This window comes from Auxenochlorella protothecoides (assembly GCF_000733215.1).
Source record: "Auxenochlorella protothecoides strain 0710 unplaced genomic scaffold scaffold120, whole genome shotgun sequence".
NCBI lineage: Eukaryota > Viridiplantae > Chlorophyta > Trebouxiophyceae > Chlorellales > Chlorellaceae > Auxenochlorella > Auxenochlorella protothecoides.
In genome coordinates this window covers 4,215-20,866 of record NW_011934400.1, presented here as the reverse complement: position 1 = coordinate 20,866, position 16,652 = coordinate 4,215, and the positions used below count along the sequence as shown (strand labels likewise).

Here is a 16,652-nt window from a genome sequence, read left to right as displayed (position 1 = left end):
TTGAGCTGTGGTGGGTTCAGCCCAGAGCCACTTTCCTCTCCAGCGATGCTCGTCAGCCATTCCCATCCTCGAGCAAGCTCACCCGGTCGAAGTGGTACGTCCGACCCAGTTGCTTCCCTCCCAGCGTCTGGTTCAGGGTGATTTCCCGCAGGGCCTCGTTGCACTTGACGACCTGCGGCGCCCTGCCGGCAATCTCCTCCTTGGTAGGGGGGCGGCACCTCAGTATGACCTGGATGTTGACTCCATCTTCGGATCCAGCAGGGCCTCCGGCACCCGGGCCGGCCCGGGCCGTCGCCTTCCTGCTGGCCATTCCGTGCTGGCGCCGGGGTGCTCACAGGCCTGGCATGCGCTTGCGACCGGTGGATGGCGAACTCAGTATTTAAACTTTCGAGGTGGGTGTGTACATTATGCGCCACCCGTCCCAGGGCGACCGCATGCCACCGCCTGCTTACCTGTCCCCGAGATTATTTTGAAGCGCTGCGCCAGGTGGCCCTCCAACCCGGGACAAACTGTTCAAGTTGCAATCATGTTCGCGTTATGTCAGAGCTGCTGAACCCAGGTCCGGGGCCGCTCAGCTCGCCAGGAAGGTCACGGATCGCCTGGAACGACATCGTATGAGGTCATGATAGCACCGTCCCTCATCTGCGACCTGCCCGGGGCGTAGCCTGTGGCCCAGATGCCGTCCAGCGAGTCCGACAGTCAACCCTCGGGCTCCGCGGCGCAGGGCAAGAAGGAGTCCAAATGGCACAAGCGGTTCGTCCAGCAGCGGCTCCGGGGCTGGTCTCCCATCCTGCATGCCCGGAACGCGGAACTTTACTTCCTGGCCGTTGGGGTGTTCTGCCTGGCCCTGGGCATACCCATCCTAGTGGCCTCCCTGAACGTCGTGGAGTACAAGGCCCGCTACGATCTGGCTGGTGTCTTCGCCGACCTGGACTCCAACAACCAGCAGGAGCTGCTGTGGGGTGCGGGCGACGAGGGCGTGCTGGTGATGGTGGAGATCGAGGTAACCAAGCGCATGACCGCCCCGGTGAGAGGCAGGGCTGGCATTGCGTGGTCTGGCGAGGGAGGCACACTAAAGATGCAGCGTGAGGCCATCCCTGCTGCCATGGTGCAGTCCCACTGAGGAAGGAACCGGCCGGGGTCCCCCTCCCCTCGGATGCTGCCCAACCAAAAAGCCTGCTCACCCTCCCGGCCCCTCCCTCGACCCACACAGATCTACGTCGTGTACGAGCTGGACTCCATGTTTCAGAACTACCGCCGCTACGTCCGCTCCTTTGACCCTGACAACATGCACGACGGGTTGGAGGCCAACAAGTCTGGCGTCTCCGCCTGCGAGCCCTTCACCTACATCACGGGCGCGCCGGACGCAGCCTTCCCCAACCAGGGCGCCATCCTGCCCTGCGGCCAGATCTCCCAGTCCCTCTTCAACGACACCTTCGAGCTGTCGGCGCGGCGACGCGGCGGCGCCGCCGCACGGGAGCTGCCAATCAATTCCAGCGACATCGCCTGGGCCAGCGACCGCGACCACCTCTACGGCGCAGTCAACGCCGAAAACTTCAACACGGTGCCGGCCCTGCGCGGGGGCCGGGGGGTCTTTGCCCCGCTCAACCAGGACCAGCACTGGATGGTGTGGCAGCGCCCGGCTGCTCAGGCCCAGGCACAGAAGCTGTACGGCCGCATCGACTCCGACCTGGAGGCTGGTGGGTCGGATTCGTTGTTCTGGGCGGGGGGAGGGATTGGCCTTGGAGCGAGGATCGTGGGGCTCCCGGTGGAGAGTCTGGGGATCGAGGGGTTTGAGGAAACCAGGGCAGCAGGAGCAGGAGGCCCAGTGGGCCTGGCTGGCATCGGGATTCTGAACCGGGGACTGGTCTCCTGGGCATGGATGAGGCTTTGCCATGGTCAAGCCAGGAGGTGGTGGAGTCAGCCCCCAGCACCCTTCCCCCTTTCTATATCAAGACATGCAAGCATCGCACCGTGCAGACATGATCGTCACGGTGCTGGTGTACAACCGGTACAATACGTATGGCTTCCAGGGCGCCAAGAGCCTCATCCTGACCACCAACAGCTGGGTGGGGGGAAAGAACGTCTTCCTGGGCAGTGTCTACATTGTCATCGGCGGCCTCGCCTGGCTGGCTGCAGCAAGCCTGTTCATCACCTACAACCTGGGTGTGTTTGGGCTGGAAAGAAGAAGGGAAGGGGGTCCCAGGCTGAGGCATGGGTGAGGTTGCCCATGCATGTGCCCTGGATCTCGACATCCTGTTGGCACTGCAGGACATGCGCAAGGATCCCCTTCCCCCAACCCAACCCAATCAGGCCTGTTCTGGAAGAGGGGGTACGGCGATCTGTCCCTCCTGTCCTGGGAGGTGAATGGGAAGGGGGCGAGGCCGACGGCGCGGACCGGCTCAGCTCCCCCAGGTACACCCTCTCAGGTGGGAGCCCATGGCGGGGGGCATGACTGCAGACTGCAGACTTGGGCTCAACCCCCGACGGGTCTCCATGACCCGGCCTCCTTGCAAGCTTCTTCGTGCCCGTCTCTGTGGCCCCACATGCGCCCCTTCCCTCCCCAGGCACACCTGCAGCCCGGTGACGGTCGCTTGCGGGTCCAGTCCAGGAATCGGGCCGGAGAACACCGTGTGGTCCCGCAATGACCCCGGGCGTGGTAGTGGGCAGCCGCCATGGTGCTCCCCACCATCACGCAGCTTGGCTTGGTTGCAGACTTCCCCCACTTGCCCTTTGCACCCTGACGTTACACGATCAGTATATGCACTCCCTCCCCTTGAGTTCTCTCTCATGTTGCCCAGTATGATCTGTACACGCTTCGATACCATGGGGAGTGGGTTGGGACAGGGTGACAGGCTTCTGTGCTGCACGCCAGCCATCGCGATTCCCGGGAGCATCGAGTCCCCTCCACCGCAAACCCCTTCCAAGGCCTCAGCTCCGAGCCGCCAGCACCTCCTCAAAGCGGCGCGGCGGCGGGAGGATGCGCGGCAGCGCCCCGTCCCCCGCGCCGCGCCCGCCCGCCAGCCCCCCCAGCTGCCCACACGCCGCCATTTCCTCCCCGCCGCGCGAGGCGCGGAGCATCACCACACAACCCCTCTGCCGCAGGACGGCGAGGAAGGCCTGCGTGGCCCGCTCCCCGCTGGGCGCAAAGCGCGTGCCCGGGTGCGGGTTGAAGCCGATCAGGTTGACCTTGCAGCGCACGCGGGCGAGCAGGTCGGCGAGGCGGTGGGCGTCCGCCTCGCCGTCGTTTACCCCGCGCAGGAGCACGTACTGCACGAGCACGTGGCGGCCGGCGCGCTGCGCCTCTGCAGGGAACAGCTCCTCCAGTGCAGCCACCAGCTCGCGCAGCGGGTGCCGGCGGTTGATGGGCACCAGCCAGTTGCGGACCTCGTCGGTGGTGGCGTGCAGGGACACCGCCAGCGCCGCGCGGCTCCGCGCCGCGAAGGCCCGCATCTCCGGCACCAGGCCCACCTGCGGCGGGGCGAGGATTGATTCTTGGAGGGTCAAGGGATGGGCTGCGCAGCGAGTGGCACGGGGCACGAGGGAGGACAGGCGCAACATCAGAGTCGCACCCGCTGCCACCATCCCACAAAGGCGCAGCACACCGTCGAGACGCAGACCCGGCTGGCGGGGAAGCCCAGGCCCTGGGGGTGGGTCAGCACCTCCACTGCCACCGCCACGGAGCCGGCGTTGTGCAGGGGCTCGCCCTGTGTGCGAGGGAGGCAGCAGATTTCATCCTAGGGATGCGGGCCTCAGTGCAGGCGCCGATACCCACACGCATGTCCAGAGCGGCGAGGCCTTACGGCCACACCACCATCGCAATGCATACGATTGCAGTCCACAGAAGTATTGCCAGGCTCCAGGCTCACCATCCCCATGAACACGACGTTGGTGACGGGCACTTCAGGCCCTGATGAAGGATCCGGAGGCTTGGCCACGCCGCCGGGGCGCGCCTGGCGCTTGGCAAGCACCACCTGCTGCACGATCTGGGCGGGCGACAGCTGGCCCAGCAGGCCCATGCGACCGGTGAAGCAGAACTGGGGGCGTGGGGGGGGGATGACGGGAGGAGCGCTTGGGAAGTGTACTGCCTGGCGAGCGGCGCATGGCTGGCCCCCGAGCCCCCAGGGTGGCAAGCGGGTTCCCACGTCGCTCCCAAACCCCTGAACAAAGCGCACCTGGCAGTTCTGGGCGCAGCCGACCTGGGAGGAGATGCACACCGTCATGCGTGGCTTCGACCCCGGCATGGGGATGAGGACGCACTCCACCTGTTGGCAGGAAAGAGAGGAGGGAGGGGGTCGTTCCCCGACCCAGGCGTCCCGCCAAGCACAGGTGAAGTCGAGCACGCAACCAGACAGGCGTCTCAAGCCCAAGCCAGCAGCACTCACCTCCATCCCCGCCGCGGGTCCGGTGGTCAGGCGGCAAGCCAGCTTCTGTGTCCCGTCGGGCGCAGTGCTGACGCCGGCTACCTCCATGCCGCCGCCCAGGCTGGCCACCCGGGTCAGCCGGTCCACAAACGCGGCGCTGAAGCCATTGGGCGTGCCTATCGTAGGGCGCAGGTCCTCCAGCAGGGGCCAGCTGTGGTAGAGGGCGCGCCACAGCTGCATCCCCCTGGACCGTGGCTCGCCTGCGGCAACGGCGAACCAGGGCAGCAAGAGTTGTTGCTCTGGAGGGGGGCTTGGTACACGCAGGGGCAGGGGCCAGGGAAGCATGCCTGGCATGCGGGGTGACCGAGGCTAGCAGCCACGTCGACTCACCCAGGGCCGCGACCACCCAGTCGCTCAGCTGCTCCAGCGTCAGGTTCTTGAGCATGAGGCGGCCCTCCCCATCGTACCAGGAGGCAGGGTATGCCACCTCTGGAGGGTTTGATGAAGCCGCAATGGTCATGCATGGGCTTCCCTGCATTGCAAAGGAGTCGGCATGCGCATGAGGCATGGAGCGGCAGTGCCGCGAGGGGCCCACGCGAGTCACGGCAAGTCCTGGAGCTCTGCATGACGACGCTGTGAGCCTCACCTCCTCCGGACCATGCGCCCGGGATGCGCGCGTTTTCTGCTTCTCAGACAGATGCAAAGGACGACAATGGTGTGCTCCTCCCCCTGCCCGCCCCGGCGCGGCACGGTGCGCGGATGGGTCCGTGACGAGGCATGGAGCGGGCTGTCGCCTGTGCAGGCCACATGGCCCCACAGCCAAGCCCAGCATGGGAGCGGTTGCTGGGCGCTTCCCGATGACAATGTCTGTTTGACTCTCAGCGTCTGCTCCCCGGAGCTTCTACATGTAGGGCTGTTGGAATCCCCCCTCTCTCTATGATGTCCCTCGTCGCGGCTCGACGGATCAATTACAGCGGGAAGAAAGGTTCGCGGCCAGAAAACTCCCATCCTCCCCGCTCGCTAGTGTGTCAATGCTCGCAACTCCAAGTAGTTTAGGGGACAGCACAGCCCCCCCTGCGCCCATGCCTGCCATCGGCTTCACTGCGCCGCGCCGCGCCGCCCCAGGCGCAGCGCGTACAGTGCGCGCCTGAACAAGGTCTTCCTGGCCTTGGCCGGTGCGGGGCCCGCAGCCTCCTCCTGGATCGCGACGGGGCCCCCGGCCGGCCCCCGCCCCGTGTCATACCGCTCGCGCAGCGTGGGCAGCGCGCGTGCCGTGTTCAGGTCCGCGGCGGCCGCCAGGCCGTCCAGCCACTCGCCCGCGCCGTGGCCGGCGGCGCCCACGCTGCGCTCCAGCGCCGCCAGGATGTCGCCCGACCCCAGCGCGGCGGGACGTGGGGCCGAGGGGTCGCCGGGGCCCCTGGCTGTGTGGGGCGCCAAGGCAGTGGCGGGCTGAGCCCCGGCGCCAGGGCCGCCGCCGACTCCCCCGGCGCCGGCCCGGCGCTTGGCGCGGTACGCGCCCATGGCCTCCCACACCTCGTCCCGGGTCAGCACGTCCAGCAGCCTGGCGCGCGGCGCCGCGGCCCAGGCGGAGACCGCGGCCTGCAGCACGCTCAGCGCCTCGGCCTCGTCGTCGCCAGGGGCGGCGGGGGGGGCACTGCGTGGCAGCGTGCGCGGCGTCCCCGCTCGGCGTCCGGCCGACAGCCCCCCTGTCTCGCTGCGCTGCGGGGGTGCCGCCGGCGACAGCGCCCCGCCGCGGAGCCGCCAGGGCCAGCGGGGGGACGCGCGGCCGCTTCAGGGCGCCGGGCGTCCCGGTGCGCGGCGCCTCCGCCGGCGAGGCCGTGGCCCCAGCGACCTCGAGGCCCAGCCAGTTCATGGCTGCCAGCATGCATTCCGCATCCGCCACCTCCGACGGCAGGCACGCGATGCACACGGCTGGGGCGGCGGCCTCGATGTCCACGAGCAGGGCTCCACCAGGGAGGCCCGCCGCCTTCAGCAGGGCGCGGAGGGGGCTCACGTCGCGGTGTCCGGCCTGTGGGGAAGGGATGGGCCCGGGCAGTCGTGGCTGCCGGGGCACCGGCTGTCGCCTTGGCCTGGTTGCCATTGCCCAGGCCAGCGGTGAGAGTGCGCACATTCGTGAATGCGGACCCTTGTCCCCTCCACACCCACCAACACAACACCGCCAGCGCAGCTCACCGATGGCGCCCTGGCCAGGCTGCTGGACGACACGGAGAGGAAGTGCACGCCAAAGGGGGAGCACGCCTGAGGACGCAAGGTTGCGGATGGGGTTGGAGGGTGAGGTCAAGGGCAGCATGCGCGCCCAAGGCGCAAACGCAGACTCAGGCGGCACCCCCAGCTGTGATTCTGAAAATAGAGCAGTCGTTGCCCAGGCGCACCTTGTCTGGCGGGGCGAGGACCAGGGAGGCAAGGACCAAGCCGGGCTCATCCAGATTGGACGAGGCAAGGATACCCCCCCTCAGGATGGACAGCAGGTCCTTGAGGCTGGCGATGGGGGCGAGGGCGGCCTGCCCTGGCTTCCCCAGGGGTCGCTGGGCGGCGAGGAGGTCTGTCAGAGAGCCTGACCTGGCACTGACGATGCGGCAGCCGAGCTGCCAGGGATTTGTGCCTCCTTCAGGCCCGCTGCAGGCGTCCAGCAGGTGCACGGCTGCCCTCAGGAGGAAGCCGGCCGAGTCCACAGAGCTTGGGACACCTGAGGATTGGAGGTGGGGCAAAGCCAGGATGGCAAGGGGGAGGGAGAGGGGAAGGGGGGGCGGCACGGCGAGGACTTGTTGCATGCTGCATCGGCTCGATCCATGTCCGGCACTCCGATGACCTCTGGATAACAGGCTCCCTGTCCCTGGCCGCCTCCCAACACGATGCACTGCAAATGCAGACAACTCAGCACCTGCAAAGCCCATGACGGCGTCGGTGGCGCCGTCGGCGCCGTTCAGGCCCAGGAGGAGGGCGCTGGTGCGAGTCTGGTACACGCTTTCCACCAGGTCGGAACAGCAGGCCTCGTACATGTGGTGGCAGGAGGCCGAGCGCTCAAACACACGGGTGAAGGTGTGGCGTGCTCCACTGGGTGTCGCCAACCCTGCAGTTGCGGCTGTGGCCCCGGCCTCCCGGAGGAGGCTGTAGTGGGGGCTGGCCGGCAGCCTGGTGCATGCGTGGAGCGAGGGTGCAGTGCAGTGACGAGCAGGTGATCGCAGGCGAGGCATCAGTACAGAGCCCTGACCTCAACCTCTGGCCTCAGAAGGAGCCTGGCATCTCTCAGGGCCTGCTCACTGCCAGGGCCCTGTCAGAGCGCAGGGACCAAAATCCCCCGCCCTGCTGCGGAGAACCACCCTGCATGCAGCCACCCACCTGACAAAGGCGCTTGTCGCCTGAGATGGGGCAGGCACGCTTGATGGGGCAGCCTCAGCATGGGAACCTTGCACGGGGATGGGTAGGGGCGCCGCCTCCGTCTCGCTGCGGCAGGGAGCATTGGGTGGGAGGGGTGTTTGAATCCAGAAACTTTCCTCTGCTCAAAGCTCATCGGCTTGGACATCCGTGCGATTCATGTGCGGCAAACGCCCGCACAGCTTCTGCTGCTCACCCAGGTCCAGCTGCTGACCTCGTGTCTGGAACCCGGGTCTGCGACGCTCCGCTGGACAGAGCGGGCGCAAACGAGGATGCCGACCAGCAAGCCAGGTCGTCCTGTGAGCGTGGGATGTAAAACCATGAAGGGCAGTGCCGCGATGATGGCGGAGCCATTGGGCCTGGCCCCTGCTGACCCACCCACCTGGGATACCGAGATCTGGGAGGGTTGGTTCGGGAGTGCATTCTCGTTGTGATGAGGCTGGCGGTCGATCCCAGATCGGATTTGGAAGGAGTGCTTCCTGCTGTGAAAGCTGGAGGCCTTTGATAGCAGCGATCGCGGGCGTGCCTTCGAGTCGAGTGGCCCTGTGCCAGACTGGGCAACGGTAAGCTCGGCCTCGACCTCGGAGCCTGAGCTCCGGCTGCACCCAAGCATCAGCGGCGATGTTCCAGTGTGGCCTCCCATCCCGATTTGGCGAGTCCCGGGAGATCAGTGATTGGAGGCCCCGTGAGATGGCCGTTGCCAGCAGGCTAGCCTAGAAGATCTTCACCACTCTACGGGCCAGAGCTGATCGTCCAGAACTTGAGTAGCTCCCAGGAGCGAATGCAATGAATATTTTTTATTATAATTGCTGTTCAAGAGGCAAGGAGAATGCCTTGGTTTCCCTGCTATGAATCACTTTCCGGGCTTGCAGCTGTTTTGTCGGGGGTACGAAGGAGCTGAGGTGGAGCAGGTGGGGTCGACGTCACCACGTCGCGCTCATGTTCAAAGCTCAGAGTCATCTGCCGCGGATACACGCCCTGCCATGCTTTTGTGTATACTGTGATCATATCAGTTTAGAGACTTGAACTCGTCCAATAGGCATTGGAGGGCCTGACGCGGTGACCTTCTTCAGGTTGGGTGAGCCGCTGCCACCGGGCCAGCCCGCAGCAACCCAGACCCCACGAAGGAACAGCCAGCATGACCACCTCCCTGGACCTTAACGCGGTGCGTTGAACCGATGCCTCGTCCACCACTTGCTGGAGGCGCTGTGTGCGGGGTCCAGCTGAGCCGAGTGGCTGCACTTTTGCGGGGGCGCTGGACCCCCGCAGGCAATGCCAGACGCAGGGCCATGCCGTGCCTCTGGTTTTCTCATCATATCCTTCGCTCTTTACTACCTTCTCGGAATGTGAATGAACTTCTGCCTTTCTCTGCGCAGGCTCTGGCCCGACCGGGTCTGCTCAACGCCGTGCTCGCGGCCCCCAACCCCCTGCAATGGGTCCTGGGCATCTTCGTAGCTGTCGCCACCCTGATCTACTGGGAGCAGTTCCGGTTCAGGGCGGCAAGGTGGGAATAGAGGGACGGTGGGGAGGTCGTGCATTGGCCCCCGGTTGGGTGACCTGGATCCTCTCTGCAGGGCCAGCTCCTGCAGTCAGACGAGTGGCAAGGGCTCTTTGAGACCGTGCGCGTCTCCTCCCATAGCCAGTTGTGTCATACTGGCACCTCTTTCCTCACTGCACTGCCTTCCCATAACGCCACCCTTTCCTCCTGCACCCCGAAGGGCCACCTCGAGCGGCAAGCTCATCCCGGGGCCGGAGCGCCCCTTCCCCCTCGTCGGCGGCATCGTGGAGATGGTGATGAACCCCTTTGCCTTCTGGGAGAAGCAGCGCGTCTACTCCGACCCCGGCATGTCGTACAACTCCCTGGTGGGCAAGTTCATCCTCTTCATCACCGACGCCGAGAAGTGTCGCGAAGTGATGTCGGTGCGTGGTGCTGAGCGGGAAATCTGAGAGGAGGCAGTGCGTGTTGAGGCCTGTCTGGGCAATGCCACCCCTCGTCGGCGGGGGGGGGGGGGGGCAAGCTGCAGCCTCAATGCTGCGCAAGGAATTGGCAAGGCCTGGCCTTGGCCGGCCCTCCTGATTGGACATGCCCTGTCGACATCTGTCTCATTCAGTCAGCCCTGAAGTTGACCGTCCCAAGCTCACGCATGCCTCTCCCGCCCTTCCCCCTTTCCTCCCATCCCTCAGATCAATGACCCCGCCAGCATGCTGATGTCGCTGCACCCTTCTGCCAAGAACATCCTGGGCCCAAACAACCTGGCCTTCATGCACGGCCCAGAGCACAAGAACATCAGGTCGGTGCTGTGTTGTGTGCATGTTTAGGGGAGGGAGCATCAGCATGGGTATGAATTTTTCGCCCCTTCACCTCCCCAGGCGCAGGCCTGGCCCATGCTGGCCCAGGAGTGCTCCTCACCATCGCAACACACCCCCATATTCAGATGCACCCCCATCCACACGTCAACTCTTGCAGGAAGTCCTTCCTCTCCCTCTTCACGCGCAAGGCCCTGGGCCTGTATGTCGAGATCCAGGACGCCATCATCCGCCGCCATCTGACCTCCTGGCTGGCCATCCCGGGAGAGCGCGAGGTCCGCGACGCTTGCCGCGACATGAACCAGATGACCAGCCAGGAGGTGTTCGTGGGGCCCTACCTGGATGACCCGGAGGTCACCGCCAAGTTCAGCAAGGCCTACCGCGTCATGACCGAGGCCTTCCTGGTGGGGGCGCTGAAGGGTGTGGTGTACATTGATTCTGGAGATGAGGGTGGGCTGCATGTGGCGACAAGGCAGCGGGCAGGGCTCGCAGTGCAATGAATACATGGCCTTTTCCACATCGATGTGTTGGCAATGACCATGGGATGATGTCTACGCCACACCCCCTGGGACGCGGACGTGCCGGTGCAGGGCTGCTCTCCCAATCACATGTCCCAACTCCCCCGCCCCGCCGCTGCCGCTTTGCTGCCGCCCTGAGATGGCCTGCCTCTTCGTGACATGCTCAGTGATGTTGCACCCCCTCCGCCGTCCCCACCAAGCTTGTCCCGCGTGCATCTCCTCCAGCTTCCCCTCTTCTCCCCCCAAATCACATCGCAGGCCTTCCCCGTGTGCCTGCCCGGCACCGCTGTGTGGAAGGGCAAGCAGGGGCGGCTGTACATCCTCAAGGTGCTGGCCACCTGCGCCCGTCGCTCGGTGGCGTACGTGCGCGCGGGGGGCGAGCCGCGCTGCCTCATGGACTTCTGGTCCGTCAAGTGCCTGCAGGAGATCGAGGAGGCGGCGGCGGAGGGCGTGCCGCCCCCGCCCCACACCACCGAGCACCGCATGGCGGACGCCATGCTGGACTTCCTGTTTGCCAGCCAGGACGCCAGCACCGCCTCGCTCACCTGGTGCCTGACCCTGCTGGAGGAGCGGCCGGAGGTGCTGGCGCGCGTGCGCGCGGAGCAGGCGGCCCTGCGCCCCGACCTGGCCACCACCATCACGGGCGAGGTGCTGGCGCAGATGACCTACACGCGCCAGGTAGTGAAGGAGGTGCTGCGCTTCCGGCCCCCTGCGCCCATGGTCCCCTCCATGGTCTACGCCGACTACCGGCTGACGGAGGACTACGTGGTGCCGCGCGGCACCATGGTTGTCCCCTCCATCGTTTCGGCCAACATGCAGGGCTTCCCGGACCCCCACACCTTCGACCCGGACAGGTTTGGCCCGGAGCGCAAGGAGGACATCGTGCACGCGCGCAACTTCCTCACCTTTGGCCACGGGCCCCACTACTGCGTCGGTGAGGGGCTGGAGGAGGGGCTTGTTGATGCTGTGGCAGTGGAGGGAGGAGGGGCCGTTGATGCAGGGGGCGGGCAAGAGGGGTCATTGCCATGCACAGGCCAGGGGCGCCGCTGGAGAGCACTCTGAATGGTGTTCACGCCGACCTGTTCCTCGAGTCAGACAGTCGCCGCGCTTCTTACCCTCCAGCGCATCGGCTTGAACCCTCATCGGCTGTCCCTCCCCATGGTTCATACGCAATGCCCCAGGAAAGATAAGCCACCCCCCCCTCCCCACTCCCACCTGCCCCGCGCAGGCAAGGAGTACGCGATCAACCAGCTCACCTGCTTCCTGGCCATCCTGTCCATGGCCACCGACTGGTCGCGCAGGAGGACCGAAAAGTCCTCCGAGTGGGTCTACCTGCCCACCATCTACCCCGCGGACGCGCTCATCACCTTCTCGCCCCGCGCCTAGGTGTGCCAGCGGGCGCGCCGCGACCCCGCTCGTTGCTTTCCCAGGTTAGGTAGCGGGCGTGCGCGAGCCGAGTGCAGGCAGTGTGCTCCCCCCCTCTCACGGCGCTTTCCGACCAGCATCAGACCCCCGCCGCGCCAGGCGCCTTTGTAACTGTCCACCATGCACTGGCAAACGAACGTGAGCCAGGAGTTGTACAGGAGAGAGGAGAAGGAAATAGCGCACGGCAGCAAGCAATGGGGCCGGCCCCACGGAGGAGCAGCAGCGCGGTGCAAGGGGTACAGGGGAGCGAAAAGGACTGGTGTGGGGGTCCGGTGCGTCAGCCCTTGGTGCTGAAGCCCAGGGCCACAAGGGCCACCCAAAAGACGACGCTGACTGCGATGCCGCCGGCGTTGCTGGGCGGGCTGTAGATGTTGGACCTACGAGGAGGTGGGGGTGGGGAGGGGCGCATGGGTTGGGGGCCATGCGAGGATCGGGTGGCCGCGCATCACCATCCCACACACGCCCTCGTGGCCCGCTCCCAGCGCCCCCATGAAACTCACCAGTACTCCCCGGACATCCAGACGCGGAAAGAGTCGATGTCATTGAAGGCGGGGAAGCAGCCCACGTTGCCGCCCTCCGACTCGGCCTCGGCCGTCAGCGCCATCAGCCGGCGCAGGTTGGTGTCGTACACGCTGGGCGCCGACCAGGCCACGGAGCGCGAGGCGTTATACACCGAGGGCTCCGCGAGAGCCGCCGCCTCCGCAGACGCCTCCGCGGTCGTCTGTGTGGCGGGGGTTGGTGGTAGCGAAGGGCGTCAGGACGGGTAGCAGCAAGGATTGCTTCCGGGCAATACCTGGCCCAGAGACCTAGGACACAGCCGGGTACGTGGCTGCATGTCCGCCCACTGCACATCTCCAGGGCGCGGCGTGACCGAGGGCGATGCACAGGGGGCGGGCAGCACATCAATTTTGCGGGTTGCTGGACAAGTGGCATATCGGCAACCCACAAGCAATCCAAAAACACTCACGTCTTGGAGGGAGAAGAGGCCGCACAGGGTCGCGTACTGTGCCCATGTCGCCGGGAAGCGCTGCAGGGAGCGGGTTCGTTTGGACATGTCATGCATCTGTGTGGCCACATGCGCACAAAAGCGAGAGCCGTTACTTGGGACCCTTGACGGGCCTGGCTGGGCAACTCCCCACACCGGGAACCGGCCGAGCGGGACGACAGGGTGCCACCGAAATGTCAAGGCATGTAACCTACATTGAAGCAGTAGACGAGCTGGCTCTGCTCAGGGCAGTCCTGATGGTACGTGGCGTAGATGCCGTCGAGCACCACCTGGTGGCACTCCTTCAGGCAGGTGGTGTTGCAGCCCCCCGCGGTGTAGGGCTCCACGGCGTTCGTGTAGGATGCCATGACCTGGTCCAGCAGGGAGAGACATGTCGACGACAGGATTGTGACCTCGGTGGTGATGGAGTCGTCGCCCTTGCCCAGCACGACGGGGGCGAGCACAACCAGCAGGAGGAGGAGAGGGAGCGTCGCCTTCATTGCACTCCCCGATTTAAGAACTCTTTCAAATGGAGGTACAAAGGCATGCGGTGCCAGTCACCCGGTTTGTGGGGCTGCGAGGGCCGTCACCCAAAGAGCGTGCCCAGGCGGTGCACATCTGCAAAGGGAGTGGGCCTGGCGCACGCGGATCCAAAGATCTAGGGTTTTTGATCGCAGCACACGCAGCATCCCGACACCCATGCACGCTTATGACGCGGGCGTACGCTGCCTCAATTACAGCAATGGGGCGAAGTTTTGTAATTACCAAAGCTGCTAGCAATGATTCTACGAGATAATCGATGAGGCTGATGGGGTGCCAGACTCCCCGCGGGCTGGCACTCGCCAGGATGCCAGTCTTGCTGGCCCTGCTGCTCACCCTGCTCTGCGCCACAGCGAGATCTTCGCCCCTACGCTTCTTCATAGACGCTTCTGCCTTTGCGGAGGGTGAGACTGACTTACTGTTGGAGGCCATCGCGGCCTCCAACGGCACGGCCAGCGTGGTGGGGGTCTCACGTGGCGGATTCCTGGCCCACAAGGGCTGGCACAACACCTCCATGTGGGACATGTACTGGACGGGGCGGGAGGTAGGGAGATCGGGGTGTGGGCTGTCGTCGTTTGTGGGTATCATTGGTGGCTCGTGGCTTTCCTTCTCGGCGCACAGCGCTGCGCTGGCGTCGCGGACTACAGCCCCATGGGCAAGAAGATCACGATCTTTTCCCCCCTTCACACACACCCTTTCCCCAGGCCTGCTACCGCGCCTTCCTGTCCCACCTGGCCCCCGGCCAGCTGGTGTCCTGCACCCCGGGCAGCCAGGCCATCACGGGCAAGGCCAGCCTGGTGGCGACCATGAAGCGTGCCTACGGCACGGCCGCGTCCCTCTTCGTCCCAGAGTCCTTCGTCCTGCCCGGCGACTACCTGGCCTTTGCCCGCGCCGTGGTTGCGGCGGGGCCCGCCACGCCCTGGGTGCTGAAGGAGGACAGTCACCGCGGGCGCGGCATCGCGGTGCTGCCGCCGGCCGCCGCGCTGGCCGCCGCGAGGCAGCGTCGGCCGGGTGGCGGTGCGCAGCGCTACGTGGTGGCCCAGCGCTTCGTCCCCGGCCAGCTCCTGGTGCGGCGCCGCCCGCTGTACGTGCGCCTGTGGGTGCTGAGCCTGGGCACGCACCCGCTGCGCCCCTACCTCTTTGACGGCGGCGTGGCAGTGTTCGGCTCGCGCCAGGGTGCTGACGACGGCAGCGACGGGGATGACGGGGACGGCGTCGCCGACGGCGGCCTCACGGGCACCTCTGCTCAGGACGCCGATGCGTCAGGGCACCAGGCCATGGTGGTCAACCTGTGGCAGCAGGACCGCGCCGCGGCGCGCCCCTGGTCCCTGCGCCAGCTCTGGGACCATTTGGACTCCCGCTTCGGCGCCGGCGCGGCGACCGGGGCCTGGGCCCGCATGTGCCTTGGCGTGGCCGCCGCGCTGGCGGCAGGCCTGCCCGCGCAGCGCGAGGCCGGCGCGGCGCTGCCCGGGTACCAGGGCGGGAACGCGGAGGTGCTGGGCGTGGACTTCTTGTTGGACGGCGCGCTGGGCGCGCACATGGTGGAGGTGAACTGGCTGCCCAGCCTGGCGCGCAAGGTGGTGGCCTGCGCGGTGGGGGAGGCCTGCCGCGCCGGCACGCACGAGCCCTTCGACGCACAGAAGGAGGCCTTCCTGGCCGCCGCGCTGCGCCTGCTCCGCGCCAGCAGCGACGCGGCGACGGGCACCGGCCCGGGCCGGCCGCCAGGGCCGAGGGCGGAGCAGTGGCGCGCGCTGTACGCGCTGCGCGCCGAGGCGCGGGCCGCGGAGGGCGCCTTCGTGGACCTCACCCGCGCTGCGCTGGAGGCGCTGGCCTGCGTCGGCCGCGGCGGGGCCTGCGCCTGGGTCGGCGGGGCCGCGGAAGGGGCGGCCGGGGCCGGGGTGTCAACGGACCCCGCCGCGGCAGCGGGCGGGGGGGCGCGATCCAGGTGGGCGGCCCTGCGCCGGCTGGCCGACGCGCTGCCGCCGCTGCGCTGGGGTGCGGCGGCGGCGGCGGCCGGGGACCGGTCCGGGGACCGTATGGCCGGGTACCGTCTCACCCTGCTGGACCGGGTGACCCTCGACCTGGCCCGGGCCGGCGCACTGACGGCCGGTGCGGACGCCGAGTTCACGCGGCGAGTGGCGGCCACGTGGGCACGGCTGGCGCCGGGCCACGTCAGACCCGAGCTGTGAGGGGCTGGGCCCCTGCCACCATGCCACCAGGTCGGACTCGGGGGCCAGGGAGGGGTGCAGGCGGCGGGCGTCTCAGCGCGTCCCTCCCAGAGCGGCAGGGCGAGGCCAGCTGCCAGGACTGTGAAGTATCACGCGCCACGCCACCTCCAAAATGTGATTGCAGATGACGGGCCTCGTCACACCCTACGCTTGCACACGTGACCCCCTCCCCGGGCCATCCCCTCTCTCTCCAGAAGAATACTGAGTTATTCCTGGTGTGCAGGCGATTGAAAAGCAGAGCAGCGAGCGGGAGGGAGCAAGAAACATGCATGCAGTTCAGTTCAAAGGTGGTGGGAGATTACTGGCCTGAGGATGAGTGTAAGAAATTGAGAATTCAGTGGGCTTCACAAAGGGAGCACGCTGCCCCCACGTCCCTTGAGCCAGGCAACGCTGTGCTCAGGGCGTGGTGAGGGTCACCGAGTTCGACTTGCCGATGTGCACATTGTTGGCATCATACACGTCCACATACCAAACAGACACGTGGCCCGAAGCATAGGTCGATGGCGGTGTGATTGTGTAGACCGTCATCGTCTTTGTGGCGGGGACCCAGGTGTACTGCAGGTATGTATCCTTGTAGACATTTATGTCGCCGAGGAAATAACCAGAGGCTGTCACGGTGAAGGTGTTGGTGCGATCCTGGTTTGCCACACCGGTCAGGACGGGGAGGACAACGGGAGGAGAGGGAGGCGGGAAGGGCGGTGGCGGGCTGGGAGGTGGGGAGGGAGGCGGGGAAGGGGGCGGGCGTGGGGAGGGGGTGGGCGTTGGGGGCGGACGTGGGGGGCGGCGGGCGTGGGGGGTGGGCGTGGGGGGCGGCGGGCGTAGGGGGTGGGCGTGGGGGGTGGCGGGCGTGGGAGGCGGCGGGCGTGGGAAGGGGGCGTGGGAGGCGGCG

General features: G+C 66.6%; 9 protein-coding genes across 9 annotated transcripts in view; 5 read left to right on the top strand and 4 right to left on the bottom strand.

Annotated features, from left to right (window-relative positions):
• Positions 1 to 224: 224 nt before the first annotated feature.
• Positions 225 to 383, top strand: F751_0968 (hypothetical protein; the record flags this gene model as incomplete). Its single annotated transcript, XM_011402863.1, has 1 exon — positions 225 to 383. One exon carries the CDS (start codon positions 225 to 227, stop codon positions 381 to 383), a length of 159 nt encoding a protein of 52 aa, XP_011401165.1.
• A 293-nt stretch (positions 384 to 676) lies between these two features.
• On the top strand, positions 677 to 2,648 carry F751_0967 (ALA-interacting subunit 5; the record flags this gene model as incomplete). Its single annotated transcript, XM_011402862.1, has 5 exons — positions 677 to 1,027; positions 1,214 to 1,700; positions 1,981 to 2,166; positions 2,314 to 2,363; positions 2,568 to 2,648. 5 exons carry the CDS (start codon positions 677 to 679, stop codon positions 2,646 to 2,648), a joined length of 1,155 nt encoding a protein of 384 aa, XP_011401164.1.
• A 140-nt stretch (positions 2,649 to 2,788) lies between these two features.
• F751_0965 (Dual-specificity RNA methyltransferase RlmN) lies at positions 2,789 to 4,884 on the bottom strand (the record flags this gene model as incomplete). Its single annotated transcript, XM_011402860.1, has 7 exons — positions 2,789 to 2,816; positions 3,044 to 3,471; positions 3,606 to 3,707; positions 3,870 to 4,037; positions 4,176 to 4,265; positions 4,386 to 4,624; positions 4,755 to 4,884. 7 exons carry the CDS (start codon positions 4,882 to 4,884, stop codon positions 2,789 to 2,791), a joined length of 1,185 nt encoding a protein of 394 aa, XP_011401162.1.
• Positions 2,981 to 3,880, top strand: F751_0966 (hypothetical protein; the record flags this gene model as incomplete). Its single annotated transcript, XM_011402861.1, has 1 exon — positions 2,981 to 3,880. One exon carries the CDS (start codon positions 2,981 to 2,983, stop codon positions 3,878 to 3,880), a length of 900 nt encoding a protein of 299 aa, XP_011401163.1.
• A 578-nt stretch (positions 4,885 to 5,462) lies between the features above and the next one.
• On the bottom strand, positions 5,463 to 7,384 carry F751_0964 (hypothetical protein; the record flags this gene model as incomplete). The annotated part of the gene is made up of 7 exons (XM_011402859.1): positions 5,463 to 5,526; positions 5,608 to 5,781; positions 5,896 to 6,083; positions 6,217 to 6,393; positions 6,558 to 6,623; positions 6,758 to 7,071; positions 7,267 to 7,384. The coding sequence occupies 7 exons, from the start codon at positions 7,382 to 7,384 to the stop codon at positions 5,463 to 5,465; spliced, it is 1,101 nt and encodes a 366-aa protein (XP_011401161.1).
• Positions 7,385 to 8,898: 1,514 nt separating this feature from the next.
• On the top strand, positions 8,899 to 11,971 carry F751_0963 (putative cytochrome P450 524A1; the record flags this gene model as incomplete). Its single annotated transcript, XM_011402858.1, has 7 exons — positions 8,899 to 8,925; positions 9,137 to 9,264; positions 9,479 to 9,680; positions 9,945 to 10,051; positions 10,228 to 10,471; positions 10,844 to 11,519; positions 11,814 to 11,971. 7 exons carry the CDS (start codon positions 8,899 to 8,901, stop codon positions 11,969 to 11,971), a joined length of 1,542 nt encoding a protein of 513 aa, XP_011401160.1.
• Positions 11,972 to 12,287: 316 nt separating this feature from the next.
• On the bottom strand, positions 12,288 to 13,495 carry F751_0962 (hypothetical protein; the record flags this gene model as incomplete). The annotated part of the gene is made up of 4 exons (XM_011402857.1): positions 12,288 to 12,387; positions 12,511 to 12,731; positions 12,978 to 13,037; positions 13,211 to 13,495. 4 exons carry the CDS (start codon positions 13,493 to 13,495, stop codon positions 12,288 to 12,290), a joined length of 666 nt encoding a protein of 221 aa, XP_011401159.1.
• A 347-nt stretch (positions 13,496 to 13,842) lies between these two features.
• F751_0961 (putative tubulin polyglutamylase TTLL2) lies at positions 13,843 to 15,968 on the top strand (the record flags this gene model as incomplete). The annotated part of the gene is made up of 4 exons (XM_011402856.1): positions 13,843 to 14,079; positions 14,240 to 14,497; positions 14,561 to 15,331; positions 15,888 to 15,968. The coding sequence occupies 4 exons, from the start codon at positions 13,843 to 13,845 to the stop codon at positions 15,966 to 15,968; spliced, it is 1,347 nt and encodes a 448-aa protein (XP_011401158.1).
• A 191-nt stretch (positions 15,969 to 16,159) lies between these two features.
• The window catches only part of F751_0960 (hypothetical protein), a gene marked incomplete at both ends in the record, with an annotated part of 2,354 nt that continues 1,861 nt past the window's right edge, over positions 16,160 to 16,652 (bottom strand). The window contains one exon of the mRNA XM_011402855.1: positions 16,160 to 16,371. Coding sequence (XP_011401157.1) covers positions 16,160 to 16,371 — 212 coding nt within the window. The remainder of the gene's footprint in view (positions 16,372 to 16,652) is intronic.